Source organism: Apis florea, unplaced genomic scaffold (genome assembly GCF_048593485.1).
Source record: "Apis florea isolate Af1SG1 unplaced genomic scaffold, ASM4859348v1 contig_3193_pilon, whole genome shotgun sequence".
Classification (NCBI taxonomy): Eukaryota; Metazoa; Arthropoda; class Insecta; order Hymenoptera; family Apidae; genus Apis; species Apis florea.
Genome location: NW_028256721.1, coordinates 498,140 through 523,227, shown reverse-complemented (window position 1 = coordinate 523,227; position 25,088 = coordinate 498,140). Strand labels below are relative to the sequence as shown.

The 25,088-nt window shown below is 40.3% G+C and overlaps 1 protein-coding gene and 1 long non-coding RNA gene across 5 annotated transcripts in view; one reads left to right on the top strand and one right to left on the bottom strand.

The window, feature by feature from the left end:
* The window catches only part of LOC147657306 (uncharacterized), a 141,924-nt gene that overhangs the window by 92,730 nt on the left and 24,106 nt on the right, over positions 1–25,088 (bottom strand). For 3 of the 4 annotated variants that reach the window (XR_015292687.1, XR_015292686.1, XR_015292688.1), the window contains exon 3: positions 5,683–5,944. Coding sequence is in view for 1 of the 4 variants with exons in the window: in XM_086910536.1 (XP_086766662.1) it covers positions 5,683–5,944; positions 17,055–17,172 (380 nt within the window). In the remaining 3 variants the exon portion in view is untranslated. Of the gene's footprint in view, positions 1–5,682; positions 5,945–17,054; positions 17,260–25,088 lie in introns of those variants that run through there. The other variant, XM_086910536.1, reaches the window with a different exon arrangement.
* The window catches only part of LOC147657307 (uncharacterized), a 173,679-nt gene that overhangs the window by 126,820 nt on the left and 21,771 nt on the right, over positions 1–25,088 (top strand). The gene's annotated exons all lie outside the window — the stretch shown is intronic.

Sequence of the window (25,088 nt, the reverse complement as noted above, 5' to 3'; positions counted from 1 at the left end):
GCGGTGTCGCGTGCCCGATTTCGAAAATTTCCATCGCCGCGTCGTTACTGTATTTTATAACGAGGCCTTCGTGCACCGTTCATTAAACGATAACAATGGAAGGAATTGAAATGACGCGACGATTGAAAAATCGTGAAAAATCGAATTGGAGAATCGAGATTCTTCTTCGTATCTTTATATCCCTTCCTTATTCACCTTCCAAGACAAACATTTCATCCTCCGTTCAACCTTACGCGATGTATTATTCCAAAAATCGTTTCCTTCTCCATATCGCCCCTTAACCTTCGAAAAAATATTCCTAACGATCATAAGAAGAGAAGGAAAAAGAGGGAGGAGGGGGAGGGAGAGGGGGGGGAGGAAAGAAAGAAAAGTTTAAGGAAAACTTGAAAGAGGAGACGAAAAGAGGAGAGGAATAGAAAGCGGAACGTTTGAAGCTCGGAATTTGCCCGCACAAAAGTCTAAAAACTGAATGGCGGCCGGCTCGTGGTCTTTAACGGCTCGGGTCGGTCAGCTTAAAACCGATAGCTTCATATCGCCGTTGGAGGGAGGCAAGGAAGAAGAAGAGTTCGTCGAGTCTTTAAAACGCGGCACGCTCGATATTAATGCGCCCCTTCTCCGCCACGAGCGCGTTGTAACCGCCGTAATTTCGAACGAAATTGGCCCCCGTTTATAACGCGAGAGATGAATTCGTAACGATTGAAAAAGAAGGGAAGGGAAAGGGAAAAAAGGTGACGATCCATCTCGCGATTCTTTCCAACGATTACGAAAGTTGTGCATGCGTGGCGAAACATTTCTTGCGAAATATTTTCTTTCCTCTTCAAAATTCGTTCCACGACGAAGGAATTCGTCGTCTCGATTTTCTCCAGAAGAAGATCTTAATCGATCGAGTGATGTCAAGTTTTGAATAACAATATTATTATTATTATTATTATTATTGGGGGAAGAGTTTTACTCGAAACAATATTCGTTCGAATTTGAAAGATTTCATTTTTAATAGGGGATGAACAAGTTTATATTTGGTAAAAGGAGGAGGAGGAGGAGGAGGATCAAGAGGAATTCTCTCTCTTTCGAAAGCATTTGTTCCGTACACTTTATACACAGAGTAACCGGAAGGCACGATTTGTGGAACGATTTTGGTCCACGAGAAGAGAGAATGTCAAGCCTGTCCCCGAAAATTCCGCGTTTTCACTCCCGTCCCCAAACAATAGTTCCCGAAAAATTGAAAGGCACAATTGAAATGACATTCCCGGATCTGGGTTAAGACCTGGAAGCGGGTGTTCACGAATACCAAGAACGCGAGTTCTAATTAGTTTTTCGTAGAAAATTCCACTCGAGAGAAAGAAAGAGAGAAGGAAAAAAAAAAAAAAGAAAAGAATCATCGTATCCGCTCGAACGAAAAGCAGAAATCTTCTTACCCAATATATAAACGCGTTGTTAATCGCGAATTTTACTACGATCCTTCCTCCTTTTTCTCCTATTTCAATATACATATAACAACTATCTATCTATCCTCTCGTTAACAATCGATACTCGACGAGGTATCTCCAAACTTTTCAATTTCCCAAAGCGAAAGAGAGCGAGAAAGTGTGTCTTTTATGAAAACCGATACACTCGATACCCGGCATCCCATAATTTCGTGCGTAATATCGTCGAATTTCCAAACTTCTCTCCAACTCTCTGCAACCAACTTCTCCTACTTTTTGCTCTTTCCACGACACCATCCACGAAAGGATGACACGTATCGGCGCCCCCCTCCTCCAACGCGATCGAGTGTTTTTCAAAAGTTTCGATCGAAAAACGATGGAACGAGTCGCGATCGAAAAATTCGCAAAAGGGAATAAAAATTTCTGCACCGTTTCGACGAACCGTCGCCAATTTTATTATCCGACATTCGCTTCCAACGCCACCGGTTTCGTCTCTCTCTCTCTCTCTTTTTCTTTCTTTCTTTCCGTTTCTCGTTCTCCACACACACACACACACACACACAATTGTTTCGTCGGCGAACAATTTTCAACAACGATTCCACCTACTTTCGCGCTAACGCGTCCAACCTGTTCTACTTGTTTTCAAAGCGACACACGCGGCTCTTTTTTATTTTTTTCGCAGTCCTCGAAAAAGTTTCGAAAACGGAAGCACGCGGGAAAATTCGGATGTTGTATCGATATTGTCGACGGTGTCCGATATTTGTCGAAATATTGTTGAAATATCTCTTCCCCTCCAAATTTATTGTCGAATATAAGTTTTTAAATTATGTCATTTTCTGGCAGATGCGCGACGACACCAAGTTTCGCGAAGCGAACAAAAAGAGAGCTTGTTTCCTTTTTTTCTTTTCCTTTATGAAATTAAGCTATTACGGTGTAACGTTGGTCGGTCCTCATTCGAGATGTGCATCAATTATCCAGACCCTTGTATGCACTAACTACGCGTAAGTATATGGTACTGCTGCTCCGAGGAGGAGCGTAACGTGTATATTTTTTACGAAGCAACGTATCGCGCTGAATTTTCTTTTTCCTTCTCTCTCTTTTCTTTTTCTTTCATTTTTCAATAAGCAGATTTCGAGGAAATAAGAGGAAACACGGTCCAATATAATTTCGAAACGATATTATTATCAAATTAATCATCTCTCTCTCTCTCTCTCTCTCTCTTATTGAAAGATACACGGTTCAAAGTTGCGGTTTAAATTTAAGATTAATGGGATTAATATCGAATTATCGCGAAACAAACGCGAAGATTTTGCGATCGCGCAACATATGCCCTCGTTAGAAGAATATAATAAATTATGGGCAAGGGCTTTTCTTTTTAAATAAACACAGCATTCTAATGTAGGCCACACGTATTCCCGTATTAACCTATTTTTCTATCGTCCCACACACACACTCCTCTTTCCTCTTGTGCGCGCACGATAATCTCAACAAGTCGCCGGCTGGAATAAATGTTAATTCCCGAAATATAAATATTTATGGGAAATTAAAATTCGCAAAAATTATAGAGTTAACTGGTCGTGGTGAAAAATTTAGGGGGAGGAAGGGAAAAACTGCTGCCTCGGGTTAATCGTAAAGAAAAATTAGCTTAGAGCAGCTGGATCGAAGGCATCAACGGAAAATACGATCGTTTTTAACCAACCCTTCCTTCCTTTCCTCCCTTCTTAAGGAGACCCTCGACTTTCTCTGGTGCTTTTTAGCGGGTACTGTACCCGTGCTTCCACTATCACCGAGTAACGCCGAGTTATGAATACGGAGCTAGGTTTCTTCTAAGTGCATTAAATATGCAGCCCTGATAACGGAGAAAGAGATTAAGGGTGGCGGGCACGGACGAAAGTGGACGAGAGAATGATGGCGCGTTTTACGAAGCACTCGAAATATCGAAGCGTAACCAGACCGGAGAAAATTGCCTTTTTAACGAATGTACAAACGGATGTTTGGCATTCGTAATCTCGAATCTTAGAGAGATTGGAGTTTTCGTTCGCAATCTTTTTTACCGACGAGAATAATAGAAGAATAAGAATGATCGGGAAGATCGAATCCATTCAGAGATCCAGATACATCGTTTTCTGGAATACTTATGAAGAAAGATTATGAAAGAATTTGCTTGGAAATTCTATCAATCGAATATCGAATCGAATCTACTTGCATTTAATATTTCATCCATTTATTACTGGTCTAAAAAAAACTGGAACTTACTTCGAATCGATAAATTTTGTACGCTAACTGTTCCAACACAATATCCATCCTCGATTTATCCACAAAGAGACGACGAGCCGATAGTATCCTGTCCATGACACGGCCAATTACCGATGATACCTCGTTGCCCATGCCGCGTAAAAAACAATCGCTTCTGTAATTGACGTGACGTCTCTTAAGCTTGATGATAATGCTAGTGGTCAAAGACAATAGTCGGATTACGCGTTCCATTTAAAAATTCTTCGTTAAACTTATTGCGAATTGCGAAATAATCACGCCAAGTATGTTTCGTTGTTAATTAAAAAAAAAAAAAAAGAAAAGAAAAGAAAAGAAATATTCGAGCATAAAAGAAGGGAGATCTCCGTTCACAAATCATTTCAAGAAAACAAAAAAAAAAACAATTAAAATATTTACCCTCTTCCAATCATCAGATTACGTTTTCCATTTAAAAATTTTTCGTTCAACTTATTGCGAAATAATCACGCGAAATATTCGTTGTACTTGGCCATTGTTAATTAAAAAAATAAAAGAAATATTCGAGCTTTTTTTTCAAAAAAAAACAACTAAAGCATTCCCCTCCTCCAATCATCAGATTACGCTTTCCTTTTAAAAATTATTTAAATTTATTGCGAAATAATCACGCGAAATATTCGTTGTACTTGGCCATTGTTAATTAAAAAAATAAAAGAAATATTCGAGCTTTTTTTTCAAAAAAAACAACTAAAGCATTCCCCTCCTCCAATCATCAGATTACGGTTTCCTTTTAAAAATTAAAAATTCTTCGTTAAACTTATTGCGAAATAATCACGCGAAGTATTCGTTGTGCTTGGCCATTGTTGATTAAAAAAATAAGATATTTAACTATATATGAGGATAAAAGAAGGGGATATCACAAGCCATTTCTAAAATTTCCAAAAAAAAAAAAAAAAAAAGGAAAGGAAAGAAACAGTTAAAGCATTCTCCTCCTCCAATCCAATCCCATCAAATACCATTAAATACCATTAGTACCATTTTCCTATCGCCTTTCATTTCACAACTTCCTCCCGAAAACGCGGCGATATCGAGCATTAAAGGAGGAGGCAATACGTCCAATGGATTCCAAGTAACGGATATCCACAGCAAAGTGCAAGTTACATTAGAAGTTTCAGATAAAGAGCGAAAGACAAAGGGCGTTTCCACAAAGGCACATCCGCGCAAACAGATGTACAAGCGTACAACCTCTTAACCATGGTTAATGGCGCGCCATAACGCGCGACAAAGGTCAACGAAAGTTGACCAACCAACACCTCCATTCGTCTCCAACCCTTATTTCCGCCGCCCCCTCAAGATTTCCACCTGTGTTTATCAATGACGAGAGAGAGAGAGAGAGAAAATTGTACTCCGATATCGAGTGAATATCAGAGGTTTCAGTCTCGTTAATTTTCCAACGTTAATCGACCGAGCACGTTAATTAAACAAAATCGAAGCGAAATCAGAGACGTCGCGTTCTTCTCGATTGTGTTAAACGTTTAAAAGAGAGGAAAAAGGAAGGTGAGAAAAAATAGGGTGGATGGAAGGGATTCGTATATTCGTGGTAATAAATAGATAGTTTGAACGATAAATTTGGTTGCCTGGTAAAAGTGTTATGCAAGTATTGGACCGTGAAGAATCAAGTGGATCGTAAAAAGTGATTTTTACAAATATAATCAATTAACCCTTTGCACTCGTATAATCGCACATCCTACATATATTTACATTAGTAAATTTATATTTACTAATTAGTTGAAAATATACGTATAATATAATTACATTCTAGAGATTCTTGTTACCTTGATTGATAATCTTCTCAAATGTAAACACGAGTGCAAACGGTTAATAAATTGTAAATGTAAATGTAGGTATATAAATATATTGTTTAAAATAAGATGTTGAAATTAAGATGAAATATAGATTACGAATATTTATGCGCACGGTACGAATGCGAAAAAGCGAAAAATAATAAGATTAATAAGAAATTACGTACCAACGAAGGAGAATAATTTTTAGGATGGCGAATGTACTTCTCCCGAGGTCCTCCAGATATAAGATCGCAGAGAATATGGCGTCAGCAAGTTCTCCGGACTGGACGGCCCTCGAGCTGGACCCGTACTTCGTGGAATTCCCGTCTTCGAGAAGAGTAGACGTTGATGTTGCACTGCGACGAGATAAAACATGTGCGATCCTCGGCCGTTTCTTCTTATCGCGTCTCCAACGTCTCCGCGTTTCACGCCAACATTTCGTGCAACCTTAAACGTGGAAATAAATCGTGGAAAAAGAGAAAAAGAATATTGGTCAAATTCACCGATGTAAATTAATCCAAAAAAAAAAAAAAAAATAATAATAAGATCCATCTTTTTTCGTTGGAATAAAATCAGAAAAGAAAGAAAGGGGAGAGAGAGAGAGAGAAAACAACAAAATCCATATATATATATTATCGTAGGTAGCGATGAGGTTAGAGAGGCACGTCTATTGATTTACTTTACGATGATCGTAAACTCGATCGAGCGGTCCAACGCGTTCCTCGCGTTCCATCGTGTAAGTCATCGCGCGATCGAGCGAGAAAAGGAAAGATACGGGGTAAGGAAAAAGAAGAAGAAGAAGAAAATCGAGTAGCCGCGAGAACGAAAGGAGGAGATAGATAGAGAGAGAGAGAGAGAGAGAGAAAGGAAAAGGAAACTCCCTTTCGGTTCGAAAAGCGCGCTTCGCCTCTCACGACAACCTCGAAAGATATATTGTCGCTTGTATATTTACGAGGAGGCAGAGTTATAAATCACGGGTTCGTCTGCTTACCGGGACGACGGTGGAAAGGGTGCATTTCGTACAAACCAAACCGACAGAACCTCGTACGTACGAGAGGTGTTAATATATTCGTACCGACATCTTTCGATCCGCGATTCTTAGAAGTTGAAACGGAAAAAAAAAAAAAAAAATCGGTATGCGAACATTTCATTGCTCGTTGTTTGTTAAGTTGTCAACGATTTTAGATCGATGAGGCGAGAGAGAGAGAGAGAGAGAGTCATTCGTCGAAGAGAAGCAGGTCGAGTTTATTAAGATTAAAATTTCTTTTCACACGAAAACAAATTGTACATCGAATTACCTTCGAGCACGAAGTTAATGCAACAAATATTATTTGTAATCGTTCATTTAAATTCCAATATTAATTTTACGTATTTATAAAATCGGTCTCTTTATTATTTTCATAATGCAACAATCTAATTCATCTAATTCGCGTAATAGTTTTTCGATAATCGTGCAACTTGTTTCACCGTTGATGAAACTATTATATAAAAGCTTTATATAACGATTTTTAACGATCCTTCCCGATAACATCGCAATTACCCTTTTTCAACTCTTCCTCAAAACCCTTCAAAAATACATTTCGATCTTCCCGAAAAAATCGATTAAACATCCTCGAAACATACCCTGGAAATATACTTTTCGAAAACGGTCGCCGATATTTTTCTCTCCGCTCGATTTCAGCCGATATCTCCGCTCGGATTTCCATCCCGTCTCTATATGTGACGCATACGGCAAACGTGGACGGAATGAGAATCACCTTGGCACGCTTACGGTCACGCCCTGCTCCCGCGATTTTCCCTCCCCGATTATTATTATCGATACGATCGGCCCAGCTTTTCAACGTTTGCCACACGCACGCACACACGATAGCGGGCCGCCTGTTCCAGACGTCCGTCGAAAATCACGACGAAAACCACGTCGAGATTAGTTACGTGACGTTAACCGATGCCGAGCCACCACCATCACCGTGCTGGCTGGCTAAAATATGCCGGCTTTTTGTTCGTCCGATCGTTTCGAAAATTCGGTTTTATCAGGTCAGGATCGCTCGGATTCGATGGGTAAATCACAATGCATAATACATAGGATACGATTGAAATTCAGTCAAGAATTGCAATTTTTTCCCCTCCCCTCGTTCCAGATATGAAATTTATTTTAAAACTCGAATTATTCGCCGTATGTGGCAAGTGTCGTCGAGTTTCTGGCGGAGGAGGTGGAATCTTTACGAGCAAGACTTTTGCGAATCGAGATCTTCTCTCTATCATTTATTTGATAATTTACATTCGAGAATTGAATTTCTTTTTTTTTTTTTTTTTTTCTTCTTCTTCTTCCTTCTTCGAACGTCACTTTACTCGAGAAACGTTTCGATAAATCGAAATAGCTCGAAGATTTTAATTCTTGTAAATGTCATTCGAGTTCGACGTGTATATAATTTAACGATATATAATTATCGATAATAATTTATCAATTATTGGTAATTACGTAAGTAGAATGAAGGAAAACGGAATTATTGGCAGGAAGTGTTGGATTTACATTACATACTTAATTACATTTACTCTTTCCACCGATAAAATTCCTCGATATTTATTCACAAATTTGCCAACAAATTTATCGCTCGCTCGAATCTTCGCGTATCTCTCTTCCATCAAAATCATCGGGACTCCAAGAAGATCCAATATTCTATTTCGTAAAATCATTCGATTCCTAATCACACGATGACGATTTCATTTCCTCTTCTTATTACCTCGACAAACAATTCTCGACTCGCGATCGAAGGAATTTTTGTTCAGCAACGAAAGTTATCGACAGTCGAACCATAGTCGGGAGGAAATTTCGCGTTTGGAAATGTTTAAAGGTCGGGCGAAGGGGAGGGAGAAGGGGAAGTCTGTTGGCGAGGAATTATCGACGCGCGAGAGAGAGCCGTAAATCGAGTCACGTTTGCAACTCTCCCTTTGCCACAGAGTAAATAAAGCGTTTTCTTTGCCTCGTTGTATAACTCTTTCCACCGCCGATAAATATTTATGACCACGAGGGGCAAACGAGCTTTATTATGTTCCTCTCCGCTCCGAGTCGAAAAAAAAGGATCTCCTTAAAATTGTTGTGACCCTAGTTGCAAACAGCGCGCGTGTACGAAACCGTGGCACAATGCTTATTATACGACGTTGTAAATCTTAATTCCTCCGTCGCATTTCTCAAACATACATCATCGATGGCTGGGTTTTCGGCCTTATCTTTAACCGGCCCCCTTCTAACGTCCCTTTTCCCCTTCTTGTAAAGGTGTTCCCGACAACATCCTTCGAACAGTGAACCATTTTGTCTCCATCTATTCTTTCTTCTTTTTTTCTTCGTCTTCTCTCTCTATCTCGATTCGTGTACACAGAGAGAAAGAATTCTAGAAATTTTTCCTCGAAACACGGTCGTGACACGATGATTTACGAGACGAGTCATTCGACAATGCTTCTCTCGACGATGACGTGTTCTCTTTACGGACACGCTTTCTAACGTTATCTAATGTTACACTTAGATAACGAGCAAGTTAATATTTGCCTTTAACTTTAACTTTTCGCGGATGACAATTTCCGTGTTCGATGGTCCCGAAGGAATTTTGTATTTGCCTATCCCTCCACTTTTATAATTCTTTTTTTTTTTTTTTTTTATTGAAAATATATCATATGTTTCAAATTTTCAAGGAATTCGAAAAAATGAAATTATTGTTAATTATTCGTTGGCTCAAGTTATCATCGGTCGTCCCATCTATAAGATGTGTAAGAAAAAAACAGGGTTGGATGATCAACGTATTAGCGCAGAGAGGAAATGTCTGTTCGAATACACGTTGCGATTTCACGGGAGAAGAAAAATTTTCCAAGCTTTCGATCCTCGTGAAATTCGAAAATCGAAACAACAAGGATGCAAGGGTAACATCTTTCATCAGGAATATCACAATTCATGTTCGACGGTCGGGGTCGGTCGGAGATTTTCTGGCGGATCCACCACACACGCCACGATGTGTCCGCCTTGGGTTACGGGCTGCCAATAATTTATAATGAAACGCCATATCTTTTGTTGCCCCGGAGAAATTGATTATTGCCTGTTGTTTCCACGCCAGCGAATCAAATTTCACGCTTGTAAATCATATGGGTTTAATATCGCCATGGCAGCGTTGCAACGGCGTGCAGCAAATAACCCTTCCTCTCTTTTCTTTCGCTTTTTTCTTTTTTTTTTTTTTTCGTTTTTCAATTCTTATCCTTTGAATTCTTTCCCGAAGAGAACGGAACACGTGGAATCTGTCAGGTTGTTGCGCGTCGAACCAGGGATTTCGCAAAATTTGTAAAAAAAATTGAAAGAAAAGTATCCAAACGATATCCGTTGCAGGTCCATTCGAAGCTGGATATATAGATAATACAGGTTTGAATGTGTATTGTAACGAATTATATAAAATTTTTCCAAGTGCTTTTTTTTATTATAATTAACATTAAAGAATTCGTTGTAATTTTTACAAAATCCAAGAATTGTTTCCTATTTTATTTTCCTATAGATAAAATTCAATATTGTGTATTTCTTCTTGGTTGCATAAAAATTTAACTCAACACCAATCCAATAATCCAATAATTAAACGAGAAAATACAACGTTATGAAACGCAATAATAATTCTCTACTTATCCTTTCTTTCTCCCTGCTCATCCTGTTTCACGAGCCTTAAACTTCACTCCTTTACCCTTCGTTGCAATCTTCTTCTTCTTCTTCTTCTTGGTTGCATAAAAATTTAACTCAACACCAATCCAATAATCTAATAAATACAACGTTATGAAACGCAATAATAATTCTCTAATTATCCTTTCTTTCTCCCTGCTCATCCTGTTTCACGAGTCTTAAACTTCACTCCTTTACCCTTCGTTGCAATCTTCTTCTTCTTCTTCTTCTTCTTCTTCTTGGTTGCATAAAAATTTAACTCAACGCCAATCCAATAATCTAATAAATACAACGTTATGAAACGCAATAATAATTCTCTAATTATCCTTTCTTTCTCCCTGCTCATCCTGTTTCACGAGCCTTAAACTTCACTCCTTTACCCTTCGTTGCAATCTTCTTCTTCTTCTTCTTCTTCTTCTTGGTTGCATAAAATTTTAACTCAACACCAATCCAATAATCTAATAAATACAACGTTATGAAACGCAATAATAATTCTCTAATTATCCTTTCTTTCTCCCTGCTTATCCTGTTTCACGAGCTTTAAACTCCTTTACCCTTCGTTGCAATCTTCTTCTTCTTCTTCTTCTTCTTGGTTGCATAAAAATTTAACTCAACACCAATCCAATAATCTAATAAATACAACGTTATGAAACGCAATAATAATTCTCTAATTATCTTTTCTTTCTCCCTGCTCATCCTGTTTCACGAGCTTTAAACTCCTTTACCCTTCGTTGCAATCTTCTTCTTCTTCTTCTTCTTCTTCTTCTTCTTCTTCTTCTTCTTCTTCTTCTTGGTTGCATAAAAATTTAACTCAACGCCAATCCAATAATCCAATAATTAAACGACAAAATACAACGTTATGAAAACGCGATAATAATTCGTTGAAAATAATTCGTTCGATCGAAAGGTGACGATCGTTTTCCAAATAACCTCATCCTCTTTCTTCCTTCTCTTCCGTGGTCATCCTCTTTCACGAGCGATTATCACGTTCCGTGACCAAACGGCATAAGACACGTGGTTTCTTGCTATCGCGCGGCTTCGACAGTTACACCTTCCTGACCTTGCCTCGGCTAATGGTCCCTCTAACAGAAGTATCGCGCTCCCGATAAAGCGGCCTCTCGTGGCGGCCGCCCCTAACGATAAACACTTTTTGCCGATATTCGCCCTTTTTACCCGTGCCATCCACCGCCTTCTTCCTATCCGCCGCCGATTAAGTCCTCCGCCACGGCTCCTGCCGACCACCTTGCACACTTTTTATCGGCGGATAATGGGGGACGGGAGCGAGTCGAGTCGGTCAACCGGCTTCTTTCTCTATATACACGGTGGCGTATTATCAAATACGTTGTAAAAATTATTTATGGCGCGGCGTTATGAACGAGCGACGATTGACAGGAGAAACTGGGCGAGCGTAATTAACGAGAACGAGAAGAGTGTGAGCCGAGCGTGTCGAGGCGATTCGCTTCGTTAAACGGTTCTTCGACGGTCCTCGATGGATTTCTTCTTCTTCTGATCTCGTTTTTTTTTTTTTTTTTTGATATCGCGATCCCACTTTCCTTTTCTTCTTTCTTCTATTTCGTACGATTTGGTGTGGATAAAATATGGGGGAGAATGGTATGGATTTTCCACCTTTTCTAAGCTCTTCAAGCTTCTCCTTTTCCTCTCTGAATTTATCTCCGAATATTCTCGTTATTAAAATTGCATCGCATTCGCCGATATTCCTTTCCTCTTCTCTCAAAATTTCCTTCTCCTCCGAAGAGAAATTAGTTTCTATATTAACACCCTGTAATTATTCGCCTTCGAGTTCCCTCCCTCCCCCCTATCCATTGCTGAAATTCCTTATCCCCGAGTGACTTTCGTTAATGAAATCGCTTTCATCGCCGGAATTCCTCAAGAAAGAATCCTCTCGAGTCAAAACACGGTTCTATTCTCAGTCAGATGAATCGATGGAAAGAAAGAGAGAGAAAAGAAGAAGAAGAAGAAGAAGAAGAAGAAGAAGAAGAAGAAGAAGAAGAAGAAGAAGAAGAAGAAGAAGAAAAGCTTCCTTAAAAATCCTTTCATCGCGCACGCTCTCTCTTTCCGTTTCCTTTTTCTCCTTCGATCCGGTCAAACCAGATCGATACGCGAGATCACGTGTCCGTCCACGTATCCCCGCACACACACGCGCGCGAAATACGACGACGACAACTCGTTGCTATTCGTTATTATTCCGACAATTTCGACATTCACCACACCATTTCAATTTACCAAGCCGTATTAATTGCCCCATAAACACACCCGATCCAGCTGCTGCTCGAACGCAGCAAGGTGGGAGCAGCAATTATAAAAAGCAATTACCAGAAAAATAATGCAACAATAAGCGAGTACAAGAGAGTAGTAATTCGTTTCGTTTTCGCGGGTGAAATTGCATTTTCCTCTCTTATCTTATCGTTTCCCTTTTTTCTTTTCTCTCTCTCTCTCTCTCTCTCTCTCTCTCCTCCCATCTTAGAGACGGGCTCACTGGACCGCAAAGTGTCCCGTCTAACTCGTTCTCGATCAGTTCATCGGGAACTGGTTTAAACCCATTGTTCTCGACAATGAACGATCGCCGTTATAAATACGAATAATCCGGGAGAGCAGAAATCGGCCGATCGATCTGTCTCCCAAGGCTTATCAGGCCCATGCCATCGAGCCTCTAATTGAGGCTTGCGCAAGATTACCTGTAACCAGGCTGTTAACTAATGTCGCGCCAAATACCCGTGATCGAGACCGGTTTACGTTACCGTCAAACATTTTTTCCAAATAATTCCCACCCGTTCCGATCTGTACGATACCAGATCAATAACATCAGACGATATATTTCGAATAATGGAATAAAAGCAAATAATATCGTATACGCGGTACATTGAATTCTGACGATGAGAAGATGCCAACTTTTTCTTCTTTTTTTGTTTTTCAATTGAAAATTCGCGAGTGTGAAAGCGTGCACGAGCGTCGTTGTTCGCGATTTTCTTTTTTGGCAGGATGATGAAAAGTTTAAAGTTTCGCTATCGAAAAAATTATCGAGATCGATCGAGATATCTTGGAGGTTAACGCGATTTTCCTTCGAATCGTTTTGCTTCTCTGTCGAACGATTCGCACAATTTTACGAAAAAGAAAAACCGGTATACCTTCGACGAGGGTTTTTACACCTCGAAATCGTTGGATCTCGATTCAACGATGATGGCGAGGAAATTTCATTAGAAAGGTTGTTTTATCGAGCCTCGGTTGTCGATCAATCGCTCCTAAACACGTACCAGCCGTAAAATGCTTCATAAAATCACGCCGCGTTATCGTTTGTTCCCGATCAAGAGAGATCCAAATCGGTTTCTCCATTCGTTTCGAAAGATGGAAAAAAAAAAAAAACAGGAGAGAAGAAAAAAAAAGAAAGAAGAAAAATCGCGTCGAGAATCTGCTGGCGAGCTGATAAAATTCCACTAGATCCGCAACAAATTGCGTTTGCCTCGGTTTTAGGCGAGGGGGTTTACTTTCAAAACCCTTTTTACCGCGAGATTTACGTTTTTCCTTTTTTCTCCTTTTTTCATTTTTTTTTTTTTTTTTTTTTTTAGAAGCAATCCTCTTATAACCACCGGTATTTCTATCCCCCAAATTGTTTAAAATTCCGAATTCGACGGATGGAAATGGTTTTGTTAGGTAAACGAAGAGATAAGAGAAGCTAACGGAGAGATACAAAATTGAATTTAATCGATTTTCATTTTTCTCCCTTCCTTTTTTTCTTTTTCTTTTTTTTTTTTTGGAATTTGACGAAACCACGCTTCGAGAGAATATCGATATATGATCGAACGTTTCGCGCAATATTTGTTGTTGTGATCATACGACGCGAAATCATCGTACGGGAAAAATTCCTATAAAAAGGATATATACGCGTTTATATTCTCGTCCGTGAAAATTCAAAAAAAAAAAAAAAAAAAAATGCATCGCGCAGACAGTGCGTCTGCAAAAAAAAAGAGAGAAGAAACGGTCACGAACGAATCCCTCTCTCTCTTTCGAATCTCTCGTGAACAAGCGAGATCCCTCTCAATGAAACGGTTGACGATTTTCAACGGCTCCTCCAACGTAGCTCGAGTGTCAGAATCACTTTCTACCAATCACCCGGCCGGCAACTCGCCGCTGACTGCGCGTTTAACGCGATGAATGCGATCGTTGTTACGTTCTCTCCTTTTCTTCCCCTCCCCTCGTTTCTTGGAACAGCAATTTCGCTGCTCGAAGAACCGAAGAACCCGCGATATCGCGTCGAAGGATAAAATCCTGCGCGGAACAGTGGATCCTTTCTGCTCCAACCCATCCCCTTCGCTCGATCGAAAATTCGAAATTGGATCACGGCGGGGAAAATTAGGCAGAAACCTAATTACGGTTGTATCGTTGGAAACGAATCGAGGACGCGTTTTCGTTACGCGGAGAGATCGCGTTGCGCGCGAGATTAGCACGATAGATCTCGTTTCGTTTCGACGGTAATCGACGGTGCTTATTGTTACTCGGCCCGATAACGGCGAAGGCCGGCTATATTTAACCGAGGAGGAGCGGCGATCGCAAAGTGTGCGAAGGTTGGATGTCCGCGCGCAATGGATCGCGTTATTATTTCGTTGATTCAGATTAAAAGGAATAACAAGCGGGGAGGAATTTAAAGTATGACGGAGGAACCCTCGTACGTCGTCGTTCTACATTTTATTATTATTACACATTTTATTCTAATAATATATATTATATTATTAGACTCTAGGGACTTTTGTTACCCGATTGGTAACCTTCTTAAATATAAGTGCAATGGGCTAAGTTGCAGTGGAGATGACAACAATTTTGAATTATTGTACTATAGACGTCTCTCGTTCGATAATTTTCACAAATTTCAATTTTCGTATCGTACAATAAGATCGATTTTTATCCAATTTTTATACATGGAAATCGAAATTGTATTAAACAGACGAGGACTACCTGTCCACCAGACGCATAAATCACCCGACAACGCCCACGACCAAGGAATGTTTTTCACCATCCTCGCGATGAATGCGATCATTGTTATTCCCTCGTGTGTGTCTGTGTGTGCGCGCGCGTGTAACTGGTGCGTGTCGATCGGCCAACTCTTGATCACGAAACGGAATTCCCAGCGGCAGGTTGTGCAGAGAAACCGCGTAGGACGGAGCACTGATAAGCGACAGTGATCGCTAAAGTATCAATATCGAGTCGCGACATCCATCCGAGCCGTGTTTGCGTTCGATGAAACGTTTCTTTTTCCCGACACGAACGCGATCGATCGATCGATCCACTGATCCGCAAGTTTATTTATTTATTTATTTATTTATTTATTTCTTTTTTCGAAATATTTTTTCGAACACGAGATGGTTCGATGACTTTTCGATCGACGCTTCGAAATATTTTTTCAGAGAAGATTCTTTTTCTCGCGAAAATTAAACAATTCTTTCGATTCTCGAGCAACTCTTCTACGATGAAAAAACAATCGATTTTCGTTTCACGAACGTTTCAATCCACAATCGTTATCGTTTCCCAGATAAATTGTGCACGCACACGGTACAACGATTCCTCTCGCTTATTATTATCATCGACACTCCATACACTCGTTCGCGCGTCTCTGAAAATAAAGCGCGCGCGAAAAGATATGTGAGTGGATCAAAAATCAAAACAGGCCCCCGTGTGTGTGTGTGTGTGCGCGCGTTGTTTGCACAGGGCTCGATTTGTTTCCCCCTGGCGCGCGTGATGCAGAAAACCAATATGGCATATTCAGTTTCCGGCCCGTTAATAGCGCGGATATGAATTTTTCAGCTGACCGGATTCCGCCCTTCGTGTCACGTACCGCTCCAACCGAACGTCCAACATCCTCGACACACTGCCTTCTCCAAATAATTATTTTTTTTTTCTCTCTCTCTCTTCTTTGGAGAACGTCGTGATTAATCAACCATTATCATTTCCACCGTACAAATTTCTGATTATTAACGCGTTTCTTATTTTTATGAAATAAACTTTTTCTAAAAACTTTTCTTAATAGCGAATAATAAGTAAAATTGTAAAATTTCAAAATCTTTAGACTGTCGTCGTTCCATTCTTTCGAACGAAAGATATTTATCTAGCAAGAGTAAACTACTACTGCCAGCTTCGTTTTATTATCGTCCCTCGGTTTATCCTCGTTTTTGGATATCCCGTGTTTCGAATGGAATTCGACCAAGTTCTCGAAGAACAGGTGCGACCGATTCACGAACGGATGACTCTCCGTTTCCTTCCTCGTCCCCCTTCTCCGATCAATTTGATTTCGTTTCGTCGGAAGGAGGAGAAGTTTTGAGAAAGGCGCGGATATCGCGTGTCCAAGAAGTTAAGTCGAGGATAGAGTTTGCAAACTGAACTCGACACATACAGTCGAGTTGCAATTTCTGCGAAACAGCTTCAACGGGAAAGATATTGTTTGCAAAACGCGCCTTTATCCCACCGTATCCGTTTATCTCGAGGTGGGGAACGTATTCCTCTCGTTTTAGTGGGATAGCGTCTCCCCGCTTTTTATTTCTATGCCCGGAACTTTCGTAGCCATCCAAGAATATTCCAACACGTTATTTCATAAATAGATCCTAAGCCTCGAAGATATGTTTTGCCTCGAATTCGAGGGCAATTATTATCCAATTTTACGATCAACAAAACGGTCGACGAGATTGTAAACGCGTATAAAAAATACTCGGAATATTTTATTTTAATAAAAAAAACTTGCGATCAATAATTTTCCAATTTCTACCTAGATATTTTGCATACAGAAATGTCGTTTGTAGGGGAAAAGATTTAAAAAATTATTTCGCTATAGAAAAGAGAAAGCTTCGACTTCGCGCGATCTAATACCTTCCTCTTCGTTCTTTTCCTCCTCCTCCTTTCTCTTCTCTTCTTCTTCTTCTTCTTCTTCTTCGTTAGATTCGAATCTCCGATAGAAGAGAAGCTTCGGGTTCCCCGCCATCCTCATTAACGGTTGCCGCGTTTCGGCGATGCCACGAGGAGAATAATATCGTAGAATGCCATCACGCGGTCGTGACGAAACTCTCCACCACGCCTCCTCTAAGCGGAAAATGATTTTAAAATTGGTCGAGATGGTATGCGAAGGGAGAAAAATCCGTGGCCCCCTTTTTTTTCTCCCTCTCCCTTTATATGCACTCTTTTAACGGCCCTTAATTAACTCTTATCCACCGATCCATCTCGAAATACCATTCCTGTAACCTTAGAACGCACCACCACCTCAGAGGTAGAATGTAACCGATAGAGAATAAGGGATAATTTTTCATCGAGCCTTGTTAGCGTTCCTCCACACCGTGTTTCCCTTTAATGGGGACGGACATATTTCGCGAAAGTTTTAGTTTTAGGGGAGGAGTAATTCTAATGCGTAGGCTGTTAAAGGAAGGGAGGGAGATAGTCTGTAAATCTGTCTCGTTATCGGTGCCAATGTTTCACGCGCAGAGGGTGCGGTTGCAAATTGAAAGTCGTCGTCGTCGTCGCCTGGGTCGTCGGCTATCTTGTGAAACGATAGACCTTGATCAGATCGATATATCGCGCGCGTGTGTTGTTACAAGGATCTTGATAGAAACGTGACTATTTAATGAAGGAGCACGAGTTCGCCTCGATAATAATTGAATTTGCCGATGTGCGACATTTGTCGACACGCTGTTGTTCCCTCTACGATGTGCGGGGGAATTAGAATTCTTGTACAAATCTCTCGAAGGAAGGAGAAACGCGAAGTAAATGGAAAGATAAAAAGTCTACTTAATAAATATCTTATACAACAAATAAATAATTAAAAAAAAAAAATCTTGATTCTATTTAACTTAAAAAAGAAGAGTGTACGAAAGTAAATGGACGATAATTGTGAATATTTCGATTGAATCGAACGAAGGTAAAAATACGAAGGAGAGAAGAAATGAATTGTTGGACAGATTCATAACTTATAAATCAAATTCGTAGGTCGACGGCCATATATATATCATGACGCCGTGTGGACTGCATTCTTCGTGAAATGCAATAACACCTTCCTCGTTCCTGCGTTCTTCTTGTCTCAACTCCTTCCCTCCCGTGCTTCGTTCTTCATCGTGCGTGTTTTCCGCGTTATGAGAGCTCGTGTTACGATCTCCTCAACTTCTTCTCGACGTGGTGGTCTCTGGTGGAGGAGGGTGGAGGAAAAGCGTTGTATTAATATCGCATCGGGGGCACCATCTGGCGGCACGGCCGCGAGTTATTAAAATGTAAACTTCATTATCATTCCCCCCGCTGTAATTACATTTCTTTTTTTCGTTTTTTCTCGCCAAGCTTTTCTCACCCTTCGTCCCTTCCTTCACAACTTGCTGCCCGCCGATGCTCGCCCCAGCAAGCAATCGAACACAACTTAACACAATTTTGAGATATTTAAGAATGGAAGAAGAGATAATTTTGTTATGTAAGCTAATTGTACATATTAAGTTAGACTTTTCACGATAATATTGCGCATTATTTATTACTTTTATTACTTACTACGACATATATCAACTGCGTTACGTGACCATTAATTACTAATATATGGCATCCCTAATATATTATACGTCCATCTGCACGCGTTTTCTAAATTATTATTTATACATTCCACGAAAAAATGTACTCTCCCAACACGAAAGTTATACTGTAGAAATCTATCCAATATCGTATACTATAGCGTTAACGAGTCGAAACGAAAGATTATCAAAACTCGTTGCTTTGTTGAAACGATTTCTAAATTCTTCTTCACGCATCTCGAAATGTATTTTTAAGGTGTTCACTGACTTACAGACGGGAGTGTACGTTAGCAAGATCTGGGAAAGAGATCGAAGAGAAATATCTTTCTCCACGTTCGATTTCACCTTTGCTTACTTATCCACCATTACTCGATCGAGAGCCCCATTTCCTATCCCGAGGCGAATTTTACATGGCGCGACTCGATTGTCGTACCACCTCGGTTAAATTAGTTTTAATCGACGTTTCGCTCGGTCCTCGTCTATTATTGACCCCGAGGGGGAGGAACGGTATCGACCACCTTTGCGAAATGTTCTCGCCAAGGCTAACCAGAAGAACGTGAAACAATGAGAACGAAATTGATCTTCGGTTTCGGTTGAATCGAAACTTCGGTGTATGAAACGTTTCGTATCAATTGGCGCGTTAAATGCAATGGAATGGATGTGTAAATTGTATTCGTTAAGACTTGTTCCGTTTCGGAAGAAGAAATGCCGATTTTAATCTAACTCTTATTTTTCTTATTAAATCAATGAGATGAGAGTGACGAGTTGAAAATCTTTCTGGAAGAGAATTTTAAAAAAAAGAAAAAATCTAAGATATTTTGATTTCACAGATTCCACAATTTTTCTATCACTGTCGCGTAATCAAGAATAAAATTCCAAATAAAAATATCATAAAAATCAAATATTCGAGTTAAATTGTTACAACAAATAATAATAATAATAATAATAATAAAGAAGATTTTTTAATTCTTTAATCCACAAAACAATTTTATCCACCGGAAGAAGAAACTTATGATCCCCCATTTCTCCTGACAAAATTCATCATCCAGTTCAATTTTATATTATTGGATGGATTCTTAACGAGGAGGAGTTTACGACGAAAAGAATAAAAAAGGAAAGGGAGAAGTAAAATTTGAGATTTGTAATACTAATTAAAATTTACTGATAGATACGAGCGATGATTGATTCGCGTGTGAACGAATCTCTCGTTGCTCCATGCGTATAATATAAGTAAAAAATAAATATAAGAATAAAATTTTATCCTATTCAAATTGTTGAGAAAAGATTGCAGAAGAATCGTAACATTTTAATTAGAATTTTTTGTCGAAGAAAATTATAAAAAGTATAAAAGAATAAGATTCTTATTAAACTCGATGTCTATTAAATGTTTACATGTGTTGCATCCAAATGCATTCGAAGCAATTCATTCAAATATCGATACAGCAGTGAAATATTAAATTTTATAATAGAATTGCTCCGCTCGTACAAACGCTTTCGCTTCGTTCGACGGCTCGCGTAAGAATGAAAATTCGGGCATCGCGGTACGACAACAAGTCGACGAGAATAATAACAAGAGATTTAGGAGAAAGTCTCTTACGTATTCTTAATATTATTAACTGGTAATTTCGCTCTGCCTATACGCATCTGTATCTTTTAATAATCCGAATAAAAAAAAAGAAAAAAAAATACATCGCAACATTTAACGTTTATAATGATATTAACTCGTTTCGTAAATAACGCGTTTCCCGTTTTATAAAAAATAAATTATAGAAAAATAATAACACTCAATCGATTAATCAATTACTTAATTAGTTAGTTTCGAGAATTTTGTAATCCCTTTGCGACGAATTTTTTATTCTAATAATTGCAAACGTATCTGTATCATTTTTTCCCTCGAAATATAATTATACTTGCAAAAATTCGAAACGATCGAACGTTCGATAATCTCTTTCAAAATCGTTTCCCTTATAATTTTATCATAATTCTTTTAATTATATCGAATATACACACGATTCTTTCGTCATCATCCCAAGTTCAACCCAATTACCCCAATTATCGTTAAAACATCGTTAAAATAAACAAAACTTTAATTCCATTAAAAACACCATGGAAAAAGAAACTATCCACTTCCGCTTGAACTTGGCATCAAAGTATCCACCGACCCAATTATTCTCCTATTATTCCACCAATTAACCGCGTACCAATCCCGTACCAATTAATAAAATTACAAGGAAAATTTCCATTTCCCGATCACCCTTTCCTTTCCTTGCCAAGAGAATTACAATTCGAATCACAATTCGATACAAAAACGAATCGATCAACGAGCACGAATTATCAACAACGGATCGGATGCGAAACGTTCATCGCGCGATTTACTTTTCTCCGTCCGCGGGAATTGCGCGCACGGTGTAAGGCGCACATATACGGGGTGGGGGGGGGGAGAGGGGGCAACAATGTCGAAAATTAACCACTTTTCGGGGAATTGTTGTTAATTAATTCGGGCGGAAAGCCGGTGAATATGGGGGATCGGTGTCGGCATACGTTTCGTCAACAAAGAGGCCGGCAATTAATTAACCAAAGTGGCGGGGGCGTGGAGCATTGTTGCAGTCCGCCGACCTGGACGCATTGTCGGATGCGGGGGGGGAGGGGGGAGGGAAGGGAATAGCCTTCTCTCGTCGCCGACCACCCGAAACCCGTGTGTCCTTGTTTCCGCGTCCTTGCACCAATACAAACTTGCCGCCTCCTCCCCTCGAGGAAACCGTTCCTCTCCACGATTCCGACCACGTTCAGCATTGTCTCCTCGTATCGATTACCCAAAATCCAAAGAATAAATCATTGCGAAATCAATCACTTTTATCGTTTCCATTCGGAACAGTGGATGGAAAGAATATGAAAAATTCCATCGAATCTCTCGAATTGGTGGGGAAAACGAAGCAAAAGCAGGTAGAAAAGAACGGGTGAAGGAGAAGAAGAAGAGGCGCTAGTTGGGAAAGTAAATGGAGTAAGAGGTAAGTGGCCGGAATGATTAGAGAGGAGCGGCGTGGAAGATATACCGTTCATTAAGTCGTTTCGCGCGGCCCAACCTCCGCCCACTCGCGGAAAGGAAACTGGCTTCCCTTCGCTTGGAAAAAAAAAGGAGGAAAAAGTAACATCGGGCCAAAAAGGGTATCCTCTCCTCGTTTTTTCCTTCTCCACCAGTTTTCACCGACCACCTTTTCCACCAACTCCTCTCCTGCTCTTTCAGCATCGGTTGGTGCGTCTCCACCAACGCGTTTGACCCCCCACCACAACCTTTCCGCGTCAACTCGCACGAATGTATTTAGGGCTCCACTCGCTTCGAGACCTCGCCTCATGCTAATTAACCTCCTCTCGAAAAGTTCGCTCGAAAACTTTGCGCCGCGAGGAGCTTAACCGTTTAACTGCAATTTTGTAATCCGAGGGAGAGGGGATGGGTTCTCGCTCCCCCTTAAATTATTATATCGTTAATTCAATTTACCCAACTTCTGGTGTATAATAAACAGGGAGGGGGGATGCAACAATGCGTTGCGAAACACTCGCGGCCAATCTCGCCCTTCCGAGCGTTAAACGATGAATCATCGTTGCTCCAAGATTGCGCGAAATCGTCAATTTTCACGAAGCAAGAACACCGAGTAAGTAAGTCGGCGGGAATATATTGGAATATATTGGTCGGGTATCGGAATGGAATTTCGAGTCGATCGAGTTTATTAACCGAACTCTCTTGTTGATTAAATCCACTTGTTTAAACTGCGAGCTGCTCTTATTAGCGTAGAAGTGGCGGAGAAATTCAGCGATGGCCAATTACGAGAGCCGCTATTGAAACTAAATTTTAATTAGTGTTCCATTAATTAAGTTAGCTCCGAGTGAAACTCTCGTATTACTTGAAGAGTCATAAGCAGCCCGGGGGACTCGACCAACTTGTGCGGTATCTGACGTTACGGTTCGAACAAACGGTGTGAATCAAACTCTCCGGGAGGAAAGTAGATTTATTCTCATTCTCTTTTTTCTTTCTAATCCCTCGAGAAATCCCTTCCAAACGCGCGCAATCGACGCTTCAATTTCATCCAAATAAAACGAAATTCGGGACGAAAATTCACCTCACATGTAAATACACAACAACTTAATCTCCTAATTTTCTATTCTTTCTTTCCCTTCTTTTCCGTGGGTGGGGAGGGAGGGGGGGGACGAAACGTGAAAATCCAGCACAACCCTCGTCGCCGAACAACACGGATGTTTTAAAAAGCATCCTTCCGCGACCTGATGCGACTCATTATCATATTCCTCGCGTATCATATCGAATTTATGGGTAATAAAGGCCGATCGAATAACAGGGGCCCGTTTTGGCCGGACCCCTCAGACCTCCTTCGATTCCAACGTCGTTCGAGTGCAGTTGGCCCCGGCCTTTATAGTCGTGGCCAGTTGGCAGTGGTGGCAATTGATATGCGCGCCATTGATATATGGGTGCATATTTCACAAGGTTGGCAAGTGCGAGCTCTCCTCCTCCCGCTTTCTTATCTTCCTCCGTTGCAACGCTTCTTACGTTGCACAACACAACAGTTTCGCCGGATCCCAGGCTACCCAATACGCGGGGGCCCGTGAATTATGCCCGCCCTTTGTCAACCACCTTGACGTGTCTTTGATTGGAAGACCGTTGGCTTCCACGAAAAGAACAGGAACTGGAAAGGGGAGGGTTTGCAAAGGAAAACCTCTGACCTGCCCCCTACCCTTCGGCGATTATATAGCCGGGAGCCGAACGAATGATGCACGGTGGAGTAAAAGTGGAAGGCAAATTGAATGTTTGGTATGGTGGAGTGAAATATTTCTTTGAATTTTTTCTTTAGTTTTAGTATCATACGCGTGTGTGTGCACCCTTGAAAGTCGAACTAACGAGGCGATATAATATTTTTTCCATAAGATTTGTGCAATATCGATAATCTTTCGTTTCTAAGTTTGCCACTCGATAACTTTACGTATTATCGTATACGAAAATAGGGAAAGTTTTATTCTTCGTCGAGATTGTTTAAAAAATTTAAACACAATTGGCAATCTCTATTTTATTTACTCTTATATATATCTGATCTTTTTTCGTACTATTTGATTCGAGCTCTGCAATAATTCTCCAAGTCTCTATCGCATACAATAACAATTCTATTTGGAACTGACTTCTTCACAAAATAATTCTTGGAACAAAATCCCCATTGACAGACATCTCGATCTTTCCAAAGTTCGACGAACGCGCGTCCATTTTAAATTGGCCGGGACAACGTTGTGCATACGTCTTCGAAATACCGAATACGATTATAAATCAGCGTTGCGAAGAAACTGGCTGAAACGAGACGCGTGCTAGAGCTCCGTGTTTCCGCATTGTTCCGCGTGTGTATCGAGGGCAAGAACAGGGTGAAAAATAAAACTCGTGGCCGCAACAACTCGGGATCGGCACAACTTATAGAAAGCGGATTACCGCGAGCCACTGTTGAATAAATTCATGAGCAAGTTGGCACAATTGGCTATAAATTATCGAGGCCGATTTTTTGTCGATACATATTCATAACACGCGTAGCAAACATTTCGATAAACGTATCGGGCCGTATGGAGTTTCCATTGTCGAAGCTAAACGTGGCGATCGGTTTATCGATGTGTATATATATATATATATCGAATATAGCAATGAATAGAGCTTAGAGAGATAGATAGTACGTGAATAATAGCGATTGATTTCCTTTTTATATAAATAACGATTCGAGGATGGACGTGAACGCTTCTTGCAAATTTTTCCCAACTCGAATCGAAATCTCTCTCTCTCTATTATCTTCCATCCATTTTGTTATTCTTTTTTTTTTTTAAAGAAAAAGAAAGGACAAATATCGCCGCGATAAAGAAAAAAGAAACAAAGAAATAGAAAGAAAGAATCGTCGCGTTAATAAATAAACGTGGAATTGCCCTTTTGTTTCGCGTACGTACCAAGTGTTTCGTGAGTAAGGGAAAAATGTCACCAACTTTATCAAGAGTCACGCATTCCCAGAAGGCTTATCATCGCCCTCCACCTCCCCCCCCCCTCGACCTAATTATAATTGCCGTTCTGTGTTCGTCGGGGCAATAATGATAATACGTTTCCGTATTTCGCGTTACACAACGACAAATGAATACCTGGAAGAAGAAGGAGGAGGAGGAGGAGGAGGAGGAGGAGAAGAAGAAGAAAAAGTGGACGTGGAGCCAGCGTATTGAAAAAAAACGGGGAGGGAAGGAGAGGGTTGAAAAGGCAAAGGGATAACGTAACGCGTGCGCGGGTGTAACGCGAGATACATAATTTCCACGGGAAGGCAAAGTGTAGCGTTAATCTTCATTGAAA